Source organism: Perca fluviatilis, chromosome 19 (genome assembly GCF_010015445.1).
Source record: "Perca fluviatilis chromosome 19, GENO_Pfluv_1.0, whole genome shotgun sequence".
Classification (NCBI taxonomy): Eukaryota; Metazoa; Chordata; class Actinopteri; order Perciformes; family Percidae; genus Perca; species Perca fluviatilis.
In genome coordinates this window covers 26404899-26421080 of record NC_053130.1, presented here as the reverse complement: position 1 = coordinate 26421080, position 16182 = coordinate 26404899, and the positions used below count along the sequence as shown (strand labels likewise).

The 16182-nt window shown below is 42.2% G+C and overlaps 2 protein-coding genes across 2 annotated transcripts in view; one reads left to right on the top strand and one right to left on the bottom strand.

Annotated features, from left to right (window-relative positions):
* The window catches only part of plekhh2 (pleckstrin homology domain containing, family H (with MyTH4 domain) member 2), a 62204-nt gene extending 55647 nt beyond the window's left edge, over nucleotides 1–6557 (bottom strand). The window contains exons 1-2 of the mRNA XM_039784292.1: nucleotides 6360–6557; nucleotides 1645–1780 (exon numbers count right to left, since the gene is read on the bottom strand). Coding sequence (XP_039640226.1) covers nucleotides 1645–1767 — 123 coding nt within the window. The 5' untranslated portion in view covers nucleotides 1768–1780; nucleotides 6360–6557. The remainder of the gene's footprint in view (nucleotides 1–1644; nucleotides 1781–6359) is intronic.
* Nucleotides 6558–7014: 457 nt separating this feature from the next.
* The window catches only part of thada (THADA armadillo repeat containing), a 114353-nt gene continuing 105185 nt past the window's right edge, over nucleotides 7015–16182 (top strand). The window contains exons 1-15 of the mRNA XM_039784777.1: nucleotides 7015–7094; nucleotides 7746–7825; nucleotides 8032–8141; nucleotides 8346–8476; nucleotides 9282–9430; nucleotides 9564–9596; nucleotides 9737–9785; nucleotides 10835–11028; nucleotides 11606–11700; nucleotides 12279–12502; nucleotides 12846–13570; nucleotides 13828–13982; nucleotides 14093–14248; nucleotides 15516–15527; nucleotides 15673–15796. Coding sequence (XP_039640711.1) covers nucleotides 7753–7825; nucleotides 8032–8141; nucleotides 8346–8476; nucleotides 9282–9430; nucleotides 9564–9596; nucleotides 9737–9785; nucleotides 10835–11028; nucleotides 11606–11700; nucleotides 12279–12502; nucleotides 12846–13570; nucleotides 13828–13982; nucleotides 14093–14248; nucleotides 15516–15527; nucleotides 15673–15796 — 2230 coding nt within the window. The 5' untranslated portion in view covers nucleotides 7015–7094; nucleotides 7746–7752. The remainder of the gene's footprint in view (nucleotides 7095–7745; nucleotides 7826–8031; nucleotides 8142–8345; nucleotides 8477–9281; nucleotides 9431–9563; nucleotides 9597–9736; nucleotides 9786–10834; nucleotides 11029–11605; nucleotides 11701–12278; nucleotides 12503–12845; nucleotides 13571–13827; nucleotides 13983–14092; nucleotides 14249–15515; nucleotides 15528–15672; nucleotides 15797–16182) is intronic.

Below are 16182 nucleotides of genomic sequence, written 5' to 3'. Positions count from 1 at the left end.
ACGAAAATCTTTTAAACTCGCCTTTGTCGATCTAAAAATGAAGAGCGATTCAGCAACTGCATGGCCTATTTCTCGCTTATATTGTTTCCAGAAACAGGTTTCGGGTGAACTATTTTCGTAAAATACAAGATCGTATTCCCAACGAGCCGCCATTATGGTCCGGCTTTGAAATTCGGGAGAAGCCAGACCCACGTGACGCATTTGTCCAATCAGCTGTCGGTTTTCCTTTTTTGGGCGACAATACAGATTAGCGCAGCCTGCTGTTATGGAGAAGTATTACGTCTTGCGCTCAAGTCGGCGTCGCTTCGGTGTGTTCTGAGGCCCTTTTTGGACCAACTCGGGGAGGCTGTCAGTCCGACTGCCTTTTCTGCCGACGGTCGGCCGTCGGGTTGGTGTGTCAGAGCCTTAAGGCTTAATCTTTGACACCCAAAGCCCTTCTAGTTTTCACTTAGTCCAGCTCATTCAAAACCTTGTCACGCATCATCACATGATATAGGAGATATGTTACGTCACTAGCTACAGAAAATAGATAAGTGGAAGGTTATCAACGGACGATTACTGTAACAATTCATTTCATTAAACACAACAAAATTCCATGACTTTTTTTCTTAAACTTTCAAGGATTTTACTAATACCATGACTTTTCCAGGCCTGGAAAAGGAGATTTTGAAATTCCATGGCTTTTTTTTTTTTAAAGGTTTTCCATGGCCATGGGAACCAGGAGCAAAAGTAAAAAAAAAAGTTTTTCATTGAGCTAATTATGGTTCCTGCTGTCCTCGCTTCGTCCTCAATCAATCAATCAATCAAAATGTATTTGTATAGCGCTTTACAACAACCAGCAGGTATCCAAAGTGCTTCACATCAGGAACTAAGAAAAGAACAACATATCTTGCAATATGAATAATGAAACGTAGAAAACAGGAAAATCATAAAAGGTCCTCCAGCCTTTACCCCAGGAATCACCTGAGGTCCCACATCATTGAGGAGGAGACGAGGAGACGAGGAACCACAGGTGTATTTGATGTTTTTACCGAGAGACAGCACCACTACAACAGAAATCAGTTAAGTGACTGGTGATCGGATCTGATGGGACAGTATAAGAAACGTCTGGCTGTCGTGAAAACTTTCTGTATATACACTAACTGTTGTAAAGACCTCCCACCTGTGTACAATACACTTTCCCTCACTTACATAGACAAACTGAACAGTGGTGTAGTCTAATGTATTGTAGTGGGTATACTGTACTGTATAATGGCCAGAATCTGCCTTTTTCTTTGGGGGTGGGGGGGGGGGGCATATCATAGTGGGGACTTCATGAAGTCGTTGATGCTCAAAACTTAGTAAATTGGTGCATAAAAGTGGGTCAGAATGGAGGAAACTCTGACCCACTTTTATGCACCAATCCACGGTGGAAATACCTTTATTTAGCCTACGTGAAGAAGAAAAACACAGATGACAATTCAAAATTATAATGGAAAGTATGTTGTTGTGGGTCATTGGGCATTTTTAAGTGGGTATATGGAAACCCTGGAGCTTTCTTAGTTGGTATACTGCGTATACCTGCGTATGACGTAGACTACACACTGCTGCTTTCAAACCGTTAGGCCACAACAGATTTCCAGGAAGAAGAGTATTTGAACCAACCTTGTCAGCGGTGAGTTCTCGAATCTTGACGATCTGCACTCTGAACTTCATGAGCAAGGCCTCCAGGACCATACACTTCTCCCTCCAGTCCTCCTGGCTCATGGCCTCCTCCCCCTCCGCCATAGCGCCCAACCCTCTGGAAAACACACACAGACAAACACAGAGCAGTGAGACACCAAGAGTACGTAGACCAGTGCTTCTCAACCTTTTAGAGTCGTGACCCCCCCCCCAGAATAATGAGGTTGGTGTTCGCAACCCCCCTCTACCCCTCTCGACGGCGAGAAAAAGAGCTGCAAACCGGTGTAAACAGTTGTTTCTACGCACCTCCCCTAGGGCTGGGCAATATATCGATATTATATTGCTATCGTGATATGAGATTAGATATCGTCTTAGATTTTGGATATCGTAAAATCGTAATATATTAAGTGTTGTCTTTCCCTGGTTTTGAAGGCTGCATTTGAGTAAAGTGATGTAGTTTAGCAGTAGGTTTTTTTTATCGTTATCGCAATATAAACTGCCGCAATATACACATCGCGAAAGGCTGCGACATATCGCGATAGACAGAGACTTTTTGTGTTGGTTGAAAGAAAATATCAGTAGAAAATTACAGTTTAAAAAGAAACTGTCATTCTTTTTTAGTGGAGCCTTTTATATAGCCTGGCTCCGCCCTCCTACGTACTTCCGCTCAAATTTCCTTTTCCTTTCACATTCAATTCAATGTTAAATTTGTTCAATAAAATAATGTTGGAAATGATTTCCTTTCGTTTGTTTTGCTGCAGAAATGCAGAACAGAGTACACTTTAATATCTGTTTATTTATCGCAAGAAATATCGTTTATCGCGATATTCAACCACCTTAACGCATATGTTCCTCCTATCGTGCAGCCCTAGCCTCCCCCCTGCTTTGTTTCATACATTCATTCACACATCTCCAAACAGCACTGAAACTCATGAGGATTGATGCTTACTTGTGTCAATATTGGATACAGGGCAACAACGGCTGCATTTGTCCATTCTTAAAATAAACAATACAAAAATCAATCCAACTTTATCATATTCATCATGAAATGGAAAAGAGACACTGGACCAGTGTATGAATTTTTAATCTTACATACTTGCCAAACCAATATACCGCATCTCTCTGAGCCAAATACGCACAAACATATCTAGACACAGACACACACAAAAAAAAAACAGACAGAGGGTTTGTTGTGCAGATGTTTTGCCACCAGCCAGCACCTGAAATATTCCAGGGTCGAGCCCAGCTGGAACAGTGTGGGTATAAGTGGGCGTATCACTTAGCTTAGCCAAACAGAAAAAAAAAAAAAAAACCTCGACACCCTGCCTGGGCCGGACTTGCATCATGTTTTCCAGCGCAATCGTTGGAAAACACGCGGTTCACGCAGAGAGAGAGAGAGAGATGAGAGAGACTGATGAGCATCTCTGATGGAGGAGAGCAGCAGGAAGATAGAAAGCCTGGGTTTCTCTTCCAAGTAATAACCTCTCATTACCAGCCTGGCCTCCTTACAAAGAGACTCGCTGCTGCACACATGTGTGTGGAGGAAAGGCCATAAACTACTTTCCACAGGCTTATTTCTGTTGCCTGTTTGCTGTGGTAAACACTGAGGGAGGCAGAGGGGAAAAAAGAGCTCTCATCCCACAAAAGAAAACAACATTAATGACAAGGGCTGTGTATCGGCAAGAATCTGGCGATACAATACCTATCATGATACATGGGGTCACGATTCAATATATTGCAATATATTTCGTTACTGTGCGTAAGGCGATATATTGGGAAAAGTAATATTTTAAAAAAAAGAAATGATGAGCATAAAAGTCAAAGAAGTGTACTTCAGGTAAACAATTCAGTACACAGAAAATCAAACTGCCAGTTTGGGATTGTGGTTCAAATTTGTTTTTTATATGCTAAAGTAGGCCAAAGTTAGCTTCGGCCCTGCTAGGCAAGGACAGTAGTGGTGCGTCTCAGCATAGCCATTAGCGGTAGGGGGTTTAAACACAACATAAACGTGAACCACTGTCTTACGTGAATATTTTTGAACGTAAAGTAAAAAATAAAAATCAATATTGCGTTTTTGAAAATCTATACAGTATTGCAAAATAAAATATTGCGATACTCAAGTGTATCGATTTTTTCTTACACCCCTATTAATGACTATAATATGACATATTGCATTGTCAATGAATTGTGAATTGTGTCTGTTCTTACAATATACAGTCCTTCCAGAAAAATGTGAAGTTTTTTTGTGATTGTTGCGGGCAAAAATCATTATGCGGCACGTTTTCTTAAAAAATGCGATGGAATATGCGGGATATTTATGCAATTTTATGCGATGAAATTGCGGGAACTTGCAAAAATTGCGGTTTGATGAAAAAGAGAAAAAAAAGGGATTCCCCCAACACCCTGCTCTTCGATGATTTTCACGTCGCGTAATTACGTCACTTCATAACGTTCCCATGGCAACAGGGGGAAATGGCTGCTCTTGTGTGAAGTAAATGCAACATTTCTCAACTTTCTGTCAAGATATGTGTGACTTTTTTGCAACGAAAATGTGGGGATTATAAAATCATGCAAGCACCGCATATTTTGCGCGGAAATCGGCAATTTATGTGGCGAAAGTGTGGCGTATTTGAAAAAATGCGGCCCCCCATAAATATGCGGACTTTGGCTGATTATGCATTGAATTATGCGATCGCATAATCGCGTTTTTCTGGAGGGACTGATTATACGTATCCATTTCAAAATCCATATCCATTTTTTGTATTACTTAACATTAATATATTAAGATATTTTGTCAACCAACTTTAAAATACCGAGTATCATTTAAACATGCTGTAATTTGCAAGACTAATTAGGTTTAATTGTAAGTTCTCTGTGAAGGCTCGGACACACCAACCCGACGGCCGACCGTTGGCAGAAAAGGCAGTCGGACGAACGCGTCACGTGGGTCTGGTTGCTCCCGGATTTTACAACCGAGCATGATGGCGGCTTCGTTCCGAATACGATCTCGTATTTTACGAAGCTATAGTTCACAGAAACGTGTTTCTGAAAACATTTGAAGCGAGAAATAGGCCATGCAGTTGCTGAATCTGTCTTCATTTCAGATCGACAAAGATTCTGAGAGGCGTTCATTTCTGGGTTAGTGCTCCACCAATCAGATTAGCCACTGAGTCCGACTGCCGGCCTTCCGATTCAACAAGTAAAATCGGCCCAAATGGACGCCGACGGCTCCTCCTCCTCCGACTGACGACGGAACACACCGAGCAGACTCGAGTCACGGACCTCGCCAGACTGTCCGGCGGCCGATAAGCAGGTTGGTGTGTCAGCGCCTTAAGACCACCCTCTCTCACCTTCACCTTCATACTTCAGTTAGTCCAATATTCTTACTATGCAACTTAGAGTGCCTTTGTTGGTTACCTAATGGAGAGTATTTTCATGTCTTATCATATGGTTCTGCTGCAACAATACGATTCACTTGGGGCTTCTGAGAAGTTGATTCACTCAAATTTCCTTGTAAGTACATGTTTTGTAGAATTTAATGAGATCCTATGCGAATATTAGTCCATTTTCTATGGAAAACTACAGTATACTATATTTGTTCTCCAAGCATCATTCCACAGTGATGATGAAAGGATGTGGTTGGTGGAAAACATTAAAAGGCAATTAAACCTGATGAGCCCGGAGTTTCTTTTTTGTCTCTTTCTCTCTGCGCCACTTCCTGTTGAGTAAAGTCAGCGTAAAGACACAGTGGACCAGCATTTTGCTGTCTGAGTGCTTCCCTGTGATTTTGGTCTGGATCAGTGATGTAGTGAGCCATTAAAAGCCATTACTGTGGCCCAGGTTAGCTCAGTTGGTAGAGCAGGCGCACATACATTTATAGAGGTGAGCTCCTCGACAAAACGGCCGGACGTTCGACTCCGACCTGCGGCCCTTTGCTGCATGTCATTCCCATCTCTCTCTCCCCTTTCATGTCTACATCTGCCCTGTGGAATTAAAGGCCTAAAAATGCCCAAAAATATAATCTGAGGAAAAAAATACCCATTACTGTGATGAAAAAGCAAAGTACCCTAACCCCCTATTAAGGTAATATGTATTTATAATTATTAATTTAATAAACTTTAATAAAGAATTCTTTCAGGATTTCAGGATGAATACAGAGACTTCAAACAGCCAACAATAAGCCACTCTGAGGCAAAAGGTTGAATTTTAAATAGTTTGTGGCATTATAAATTGAATTTACAGACACTATTACACGTTACAGCTGATGCGTTTTTTGTTTCCAGTGATATCACAACAATATTTGGACATTTAATTTCCAAAAAAAAGAGAAAAAAAAGTCTATTTTGGTGTATAAAGTTTAATATATGTCTCTGAATATAACACCAGCTAGCAAAAGACACAACTAGCATCACCTTGTTTTGCCTCAACAGTGAATAAATGAGTCACGGCAAACAGTAGAGACTACTGTATTCACATTCATGAGTGTCCTCAACTAAAAATCGTCTATTTCGCATCACCAAAAAAAGCCGCCAACTGAGAAACAGGGCAAATGTCCACTGCTAATTTGTCTCACAAGTGAATGAAAACCTCAGTATGAACCGTTCTCAAAAAATACCTTAAGCTAAAAACATAGACTTTCCGCCGTTTCCTATTTAATTAAAACACTGCAATTTCTTTTCCGAAGTTTCACGACTTACCCTTTCAATATTTGATGGATAGAAACTATACGAGGGACTTCACGCCATGTCGACTCCGGCGTCTAAACATTTCTTGTTATTCCTGATGGAGAAAGTCCTAATTCATGAGTAAAACGGTGAATTTCTCTCGTGCCCAAGGATTTCATTTCAGCCCAAAGGCAAAAAGTTGGAGCAGGGTTGGACTTAGAGGGTGTGGTTTCGCACAACACGTCCAATCACACATTCGGTAGTCGTTTTCTCTACACTGCAGAACCACGAAGTCTGTGTTTGATTGACGAGTGTTGTCCGCCAATAAGAAGCCGGAGCGCTATTTTATGGAACGGGCAGCTTCTGAGGGCGGTGGTGGGTCTGTAACAATTTGTCGGAAGTGACGTCTTACATGTGCAGCATGGACCATAGTGGGTGTGTCAAGCTTACGAGAGAAATATAGGAAGCCAAATAAGTGTGGCTTCAAATTCAAAGTTTCATAATAATTAAGTCTGTAGAAGTATTTCCAACCACACATTTAGAACACAATAATGTATTAGTAAATGTATAATTAAATAAAGAATATAAATACTCATAAATACTACATGTAAACAGCATTTTATTTAGTTATTGGGCATGGTATTTAAATTGTGTTTTATTCTGAAAAATAATTACAGGAAGTGAAAGCATTTTATCCTCTAGCTTGACATACATTTCAGCTACCAACTGAAGAAGAGAAGCTCCAAGTAAACCTCATGCTGAATTGAGGTGAATGCTAGCTGCCTATATTTAACGTTACACTTTTTTAGTTGTTCTTTGTGAGCGTTTCGTTGTTTTATTGTGTCAGGGTTTGCTATTTGTGTCTCGCTTTTGAATTTCAGACGTAGAGTCAATGCCAGACAGAGACAGTTAGCTAGCAATTGTTGGCTAACATCACTCCTAGCAGCAGTAACGTTGACGTTACTTTTAGCAAAGGTAAAGCTAAATATGCAGTAACTGTGTGTGTGTGTGTGTGTGTGTGTGTGTGTGTGTGTGTGTGTGTGTGTGTGTGTGTGTGTGTGTGTGTGTGTGTGTGTGTGTGTGTGTGTGTGTGTGTGTGTGTGTGTGTGTGTGGAGTGTGTGAGTGAGTGAGTGAGTGAGTGAGTGAGTGAGTGAGTGAGAGTGTGTGTGACAGACAGACAGACAGACAGACAGATAGATATTGTTCATATGTGACATGTTCAGAAAACCCTGGTAATTTACTTTATTCATTTATCCAAAGGGACTATTAAAGAGGTGAAGATTTGGTGTTCTGCTCAATTTTGACAGGTCTGAGAGATTTGTATTCTCTACAACCGAGCCATGTTGCAGATTTATGTAAATTGGAATTATTGTTTTAGATCTATACCCAAACGATAACCGTTCATGTTCCTCATACAGGACAGTCATGGTGGTGAAGAAGAAGACGGCCAAAGTAGAGGCTGTGGTTTTGGATGAGGAGAACCTACACAAGCTGATAGGTAATGAGACCAAACTACCGATGAGCAAACTAACTATGGTTAATAAAACCAAAGGCGTGTAATTAATCCTGTTGGGGCTCCCAATAAAGATTACATGCCAACGTAGAGCACTCTCAGAACCAGATGTGTGCACTCTACACACTCCACTACTATATTATATAAGTCGTCCCAGTTTTTAGCGTTGAGCAATGCATGATCTTTTCTAGCATCCCTCTCTGTGGATGGAGGAGAGGATGGAGTCAGGCAAGTTGCCCAGACCCTGCAGTCCTGCTTGGAGCTGACCGAGCCGGTGCAGCAGATCCAGCTGGTTAAAAAGGTTGGTTTTGTGAGCTATAATAAAAAATACCACCTTGTCATCTTCAACATGCAAGAATATGTTGACTTTATAGACCAAAAAAAAAAAAGATAAGTGTGTTTCTACTATGATGTGTATTATGTTTACATTTTTTTTTCTTTTAAACCATGTAGATGGAGTGCTACTAACATACATTAAATGACCATTGTGTACATACTGCATCAGGCAGGGTCCCAGCTGGAGGCACTGAGTGAAGAGGAGCCTGATGGAGCTCTTCTACAGGCCTGTCTACACACCCTGTCTCTGGTCTACACCTCCCTGCAGGCCAAGAACCCCCTACGACGAGCCATTGCCAGGTACGTAGCTAAGTTCTAGGATTCTTAGTTTGAAACACATAAGTTCAAGTAAACAAGAAGCAGACTATAAGGTGATTTCAGTGGCCACTTGCTAGTGAGGCAACCACTTTTACATCCCAGATTTTATTATGCTTTCAAATGGCAAATCTTTTAATGTAAATCCTCATCCTAACGGCAATGTAAATTCCATATCAATGTCCAAGTAGCATTAACATTAGAGCCCGACCGATAAAGGATTTATATTTATAAATATTTGGTGATTTAAAAATCTGATATATCGGCAGATATATTATTAAAAAAAAAAAAGAAAGAAAAAAAAAAATCCTCTCGTAACAAAACATAAACAGATTTCCCTAACATTAGTTATTTGTAGTTATTTATGAATCCTCACTAAAATAATATGATAATGCAGTTTAAAAATAAACTGATAAATAAAAAATGTATCAAAATACAAACTTAAGATATGAAAGTTAAAGTCCTTTTGAACAAAAACACAATAACAAAAACAAATCTGAGTGTGTCAGGCAAAATGTCCGTTTTTATTTTATTTTTTTAATTTTCATTTATTGGCCATATTAAATGCCGATACCGATAATATCGGCCCGCTGATATATCGCTCGGGCTCTAATTAATATGTGCAAACGGTTAGTGCTGTTAATGCTAACCCTAACCCATCATCTGTGAATTACTCTCAAACCAAAAACTTAGGAGTCGTAAACTTACTTCCTAAGAGTTCATTTTAGCCTGAGGATGTTTTGTGAATATGGCCCCGATCAATAACATGCCTCTCTGTTGCTTTCCTCAGTGCCTTGGGTTCAGTACCAGCCTGGCTACAAGAGCATACTGTAAGCAGTTTGTCTGCCTGCTTGTCCCACTGTCTGTCCAACCCAACTACAGACCAGTATCCACACCTCGTAGACACCATCTCTGCCTGTCTGGATGGCTTCCCTCTCGGTGAGTGGGTGATTGCCTTTGCTCTTACTGCTGACTTACTCTACTTTTAAACACAACAGCTATCCGATACATTTCCCTCCTATTGTAAAATTACTTGTAGAATAACTACATTTCCAAAATTATTTCTCTTCAGGTGAGAGATGCATTCACAAACTGCTGCCGGAAGGTTAGTATCTAGCTTACTTACTGAAAATAACTGAAAATGAAAATAAATCTTTTTTTTTTTTTTTTTTTTTTTTTTTTTTTTTTTTTTTTTTTTTTTTAAAGAAAAATCTTACGTTGACTCTCTTTTCTCCTTTTATGTAGTGTTGCATTTTCTTCACAGGGGATTAAGTGAATACCTTCACCAGAACAGGTATAGAGGGATATTCTGTGTTCTATATTTCTCCATATCTCCCCATTAGTATTTGGTTTTTACTTAGATACAATTAAATGCCAAGTATATGCCAAAATAAATATTGAGTATTACACATTGAAAGTCATTTTCTCTCCTTCTTGCCATGACACAAGTTAGTACCTACATCACAGCATGGTGGCCCAATGGTTAGCACTGTGGCCTCACAGCAAGAAGGTTCTGGGTTTGAACTAGAGATGGTCCGATACCAGTTTTTGCTTCCCAATACCGATTCCGATACCTGAACTTGCGTATCGGCCGATACTGAGTACCGATCCGAGACCAGTGTGTCATATATTTTATTATGTTTTAACAACTGTATACTACTGTCCCTGTATGGATGTGATATGATTTCTATCTTTGTTGTTGGTCTGGCTCAGGTTAAACTCTTTGTGAAACATGAACAAACACAAAAAATGAATGCCACAGAACTTTCTTTTATTATCCAGTTTTTACAGTCAGTTATAACGGAAAAAGATTGTAAATAAACTACTTTAATGTAGATTTTCTTTAGGGCTTTATTACGTGGTATCGGATCAGTGCATAAACTCCAGTACTTCCCGATACCGATACCAGCGTTTTAGGCAGTATCGGAACCGATACCGATACTGGTATCGGTATCGGAACATCTCTAGTTTGAACCCAGGTCGTTCCGGCCCTTTCTGTGTAGAGCTTCTATGTTTGCGTGGGTTTATAGTGGCCTTGATCAAGGAGTCGGTCCACGGGCGCTGTAAATGGCTGCCCACTGCTCTCTTGAGGGATGGGTTAAATGCAGAGAATGAATTTCGTTACATGTATGTGACAATAAAGTACCTTTACCTTTACTTCCATTACAGTACCTATAATTAAACAGCTGCTATTGGAGCTTTATTTCCTCTTTGCCTCGTTGATGCCTTCTTGCTCTGTCGCGTTACAGTCTGATCAGCCAGTTAAGACGTTGATACACGAGGGAACAATATACAGCTCGTTGTTGATCCATGTGTCTCTGTCGCCCCCTGCTGTTGTCCAAGTGGTCTAGCAGGACGTCACATTGTCCAGGCCCAGCTGATGCAGTCCTGTCTGGCAGCCGTGAAGACCTCCATGCTGGTGATCCAGAGATCCCAGGAGACCATCGGCGCTGCCCTGCAGGCTGAACAGAATCACTGCAAGCTGGAGGACACGATGAGCAGCCTCCTGGGCTGCTACACACACATCCTCACTGATGGTAAGAAAAAAAAACACCTGGCATATACAGAGACTCAGCTGATGGATGTAGACATGTAGAACTACCTTCTTTTTAATTTCAGAAATATTCATCAACCCCCCGTCCTTACTCATAATTATCCAAATAAAGAACTATTTTTGGGAGAAGAACAGGTTCTCAAGTTTTCACATTATTTTAAAGATGCTTGAATAAAATGGGGATATACATATTTGTATGTCTATATATTCAGTGGAAGTGTCATTACATTAAAGAAGTCTTGAATATTTCAGTCTTTTAATCATTATCCTGTGCAGCTAGTCAATTTAGGAAAATAATACGGATTTCAAGAGGAAAATGAGGATTAACAAAAGATTTTTTTAATGATACTTTTTAGATTTAATGATACAAACAATAAATGTGTCCTAAGCAGCTTGACAATGGCAGATGGGAGTCATAAACTTCCCAAACTCCTGATTGCTCCAGAACTTTAAATAAGGGGGCCATTTTTGCTCATATATAGGAAACCACAAATACTTACAGTAGGTGTACGTATGGTCCTCTCACTTCTTTCCCCCTCTGTTCCTTTCTCTGTTTCTAGAGGAGTTCGTCCAGTCAGTCCAGAGTACAGCCGGCATGGCTGTAGTGTTATTGATCAGGTCTGTCATGGGTCGTGGAGATGAAGTTGCCTCTGTGGTGAGTCGAGGATTAAGAATTCTGAATGGTGCACGTTACGCACACATTTACATATTTACCTGTGTTCTGAATGAGACTGACTTGTAAAGTCGTGATCTTGGAAATAAAATGTTTTTCTTGAAAGGTGCTCTGAGCGATGTCACGCGGTGTTTTTAGGCTACAACATTCTTTGTCACATACAGCAAACATCTCCTCACTGTCCGCCAGCTGCCTGTCCCCTGAACACACTGTAAAAAAACAACAACAGGCAGCCCAGGCTCCACAAACGCCAACAAAAACAAACTGCGCCAACCTGCACCACCAAACATAACAAACAGTCTTCTAGCGTTCCAGCCAGTAACCAATAAGAAGGATTTTGGGGTTGGGGTTGGGGGGTTAGTGGCCGGGATGAGGAGCAGGGAGGTAGCCTCATTTTGTTTGAAAATACTTCAAACGTCAACAAGAAGTGCCGTCACCCAACATCGCTTAGAGCACCTTTTAACATATTATAGCAATGCATGTATAAAGCTGCTGAAACATTGCATCTTGCAGAAACCTGTGTTGATTCTGTTTTGGTCATTCTTGTCTTTGTGTATTAGGTGTGCAGTTTGCTGCGCGGCTCAGCGCAGGGTTTGGACTCCGCTCCTCAGTGGCTAAAGCAGAGGTGTGAGGGACTGTGGACCAGTGGTCGCCCGCCGGGTGTCTCTCTCTATCTGTGTCATGGGGCTTTGGCCATGTTGAGCTGGAAGGGCGCTTTCCCAGGGCCCCGGTGGGAAGAGTTGCTGCTGTTGGTCCCAAACACGCTGCTGGATCTAGATGTCAGGTAGGTCTGGTAATCTGATCCACATTCAGTGCTGACTAGTCTACATTGTTATCCTAGTATATCAAAGGAGAACGGTCCCAATTAGAATTAGTCTACAAGTCCATTTAAACAAAGCACTTGGATGCCTGCCAGAGCTGAAAGTGACGGACACTAGTAATATAACTAGAGGGGTGAATCTTGATTATCGATGCAGCATCGTCCATGTCCACGATTCGACGCATCGATTATTTGATTAATTTCAACACCTCTAAATATAGCGTGTGACTACTTGATCTGTGTCAACCATCTCTGAATAAAAATCCCAAAACAGTCTTTACAGCCTGTTTTTCTTTTCTTGCTGTAGTATAAAGGAGTCCAGTACAGCCATGGTGGTGGCCCGGGTGTTGACCCTGTGGAGCAGTGCTGCGCTTGACTGCCTGCAGGGGGAGAGGCTGCCCTGCCCTCCGCGCCTCCGACAGTCCCTCAGCGGCGGCTCGGAGCTACAGCGACAACTGCTGGAGCACATCTACTCCCACTGGGAGCACCCGCTGGACGGAGTCCGCCACCAAACCCGCTCCCTGTTTCGCAACCTCCTCCTCCTCCATCAGCGCACCAACCCGTCTGTCTCCGACCCAACCAAGGACTCTTACGTCACGGAGCTCTCCCAAAGCCTGCTGGGACTGGAGTGGCACATGAGGGGGAAGTACGGCTCCTTGGGCTGCCTCGTGGAGCTCTTTGGGGCAGGCTACCTGCTTGACATCCAACCCCAGCTGCCTTCATGTCTCCTGGGCCTTATGGGGGACCAGACCCTGGCTCCTTATGCCAGCGACCTCCTGGAGAGGCTGTTTGTCAGCCACAAGGCACAGCTGGCCAGTGAGGCTGTTGCGGGGGACAAGACGGCCACAGAGGACTGGATGGAGTGTTGGCACCAGACGTGGGTAACCCCCCTGCTACAGGTGCTGTGCCGTGCCAGGCTGGACCAGACCACGTACATCCTGGACTATTTCCTGCCCAAGCTGCTACGCTGCAGCCCCTCCAGTCTGGCGCACATGGTGCAGGCCTTGCAGGACCCACCGCCAAGCAGCACAGGTAAAGGCACCGATGTCTGCACATAAAAACACATTCACATTCCATTTTTCGGCAACTATTTTCCCTTTTTCCTTCTGGTTATTCTCATGATATATCAGCTGTACGTTAATGTCTCTCAACTTCACAAAGCATTCTGTTGTGGCAAGAAATACTATAAAAAAATGTCTTCTCCACAGTTACAGTGGGAGCATTCTTTAACACAGTCATGACAAAATGTGGAACCATTTCATAAATGCAGTTTTTTCTGTTCTCTTTAGGCCCTTCAGGCAGCAGGGGTGCACTGGGAGCTCTCATGACATGTTTGCGGGCAGCCAGGGCCCAGGGTGTTGTTCCATCCTCAAAGGAGGGTCTGTGGGGAGGACTGGTGCCCCTCTCCCTACTCCAACAAGCACTGGTACACAAACATGATCAAGTGAGTGTCTGTATCCTCAAGTGTGTATCCTTTCTTTTCAATATTTCATACGTTTGGCACATAGCTTGGATTTCCATTGTATTTATGTGTCCTCAAATCCTACCGCCCAGGTGAGGTTGGATGCTTTGGGGTTGGTGTGTGAGAGCCACCGCAGCACTGAAGCGCTGTCCTCCCAGGAAATGGACCTGATCCGCCACTTCCTGCTGCCTAATCTCAACAGTCAGTCACCAGGCGTCAGACAGCAGACAGTCAGCCTGCTGAAGAAGGTCAGCCATTTACCTCACATTTCCTTTTTTTTTTTTTTTTATGGATTTAGTTTCTCACTGAATTTGAGATGTTAAAGGGTAACTTCAGTGTTTTTCAATCCGGACCCTACTTCCCATGGCTTTGTGTCTAAATGACCAATTGGAACAACCATTTTTTTTAAAAATAGGTCCAGTATTAACCAAGAGAACTGCAACCTGGCAGTGTCAAAACAGGCTGCGATGGAATCGCTCTGGGCAACCATCGATGTACGTCCACTAAAAGTGCTTGTTTTTGCCACTGTCGAGTTTACATTGTTATTGTAAGTGTCTGACTATATCATGGAAAGGACCCAACGGAGAAATTAAACGTTTTACTCTTTACCTTTTCGCTCGATCCGAACTGTTTGTTGCGTCCACGTCCCGCTCAAGGGGTAGTCTCGTTCTGAATCAGGCAGCAGCAGGTCCCACTCCTTACAACATGGGCTTTCTTCCTCTGTGGGCACACGGTCGCACTACAAATCTCCCGACCCTCGCGGCCTCGCAGCAGCTGGTTCGCCCTCCTCTCCCTGCTGTCCCTCTCTCTTTCTCCTGGTCTGTTTTGTAGGAGCTATTCTTCATCCATATACTCTGGCTCAAATAAATACTCGCAGCCATCGAATTCAAAGACCTCCTCCACATTGTGGAAATCATCTAAATATTCAGCCAGAGATTGGAAATCTTTTAGGTAACACTAAGCCACACTTTATGTACTCCAACATAACAAACTCTCCCTCGACACACACACACACACACACACACACACACACACACACACGTTCCACAGTGCTGTCTTTTTGGCAACAAGTCCCCTCCCAAGATTTCAGAACACTTCACCATCTTTCCATAATGTAGTCAGACACTTATAATAACAATCTGAGCATGTCAGTGGCAAACTGCCCCGTGCGATTACACTGTAGCCCGTTTAATGGCTGCCGGTTACAGTGTCATCGCTCAATACTGGACCAATTGCAAAAAAAAATGTGTTCCCATTAATCACTCAGACACAAACATATGGGAACACAGGGTCCAGGTTGAAAAACACTGAAATTCCCCTTTTAAGCTGGTAACGTACAGTCAGTTTGTTGGCTGGGAGCGGTTTATACTAGGGAATGGAAATAATTGAATTTTCATTTTCAACGGGATCTGCAGTGCTAACATCCCTACACATTACAAGGAGACATTTATGACTCAATTTAATGATTGAATCAAAGCTATTACTTAATGGAGCTTAAAATCCTCTTCTATACAGCTGCTTTGTAGAGTGAAACCGCCCCCCCAAAAAAAAAAAAAAAAAAAAACAAACAAAAAAAAAACACACACAAAAAAAACACCCCCCCCCCACCCCACCCCCAGAGTGTTTTGTCTGATAAAAAAAAGGACTTGGCGCGTTTTTATGTGTGTTGTAGGAGTTCCTGCGCTGGCTGTGTGTGAGGCTGCTGGAGGTTTTGCTTCCTGGAGCTTCCTTCTCTAAATGCCTTATGTCCCTCCACCTGCTGTGTCTACTGGGGGAGCTCTTCACCTTCAGCACTGGTATGCCTATTGTTCATCAGCAGCAGTCATATATGACTTACCAGACTTTACAAACCATCACAGCATGTAAAAAAATCTGCTACTAACATTATAGGTTTATGGCAAGTTCAATATAACCGATATGTTTTTAAGTGTTACTTTAAATGATGCAGTAAAAAAAAAAATATATATATATATATATATATATATATATATGCCATAATACAGTCCCTCCTGAAAAACGAGATTATGCCTTCGCATAATTCAATGCATAATCAGCCAAAGTCCGCATATTTATGCGGGGGCCGCATTTTTTCAAATACGCCGCACTTTCGCCGCATAAATTGCCGATTTCCGCGCAAAATATGCGGTGCTTGCATGATTTCATAATCCCCGCATTTTCGTTG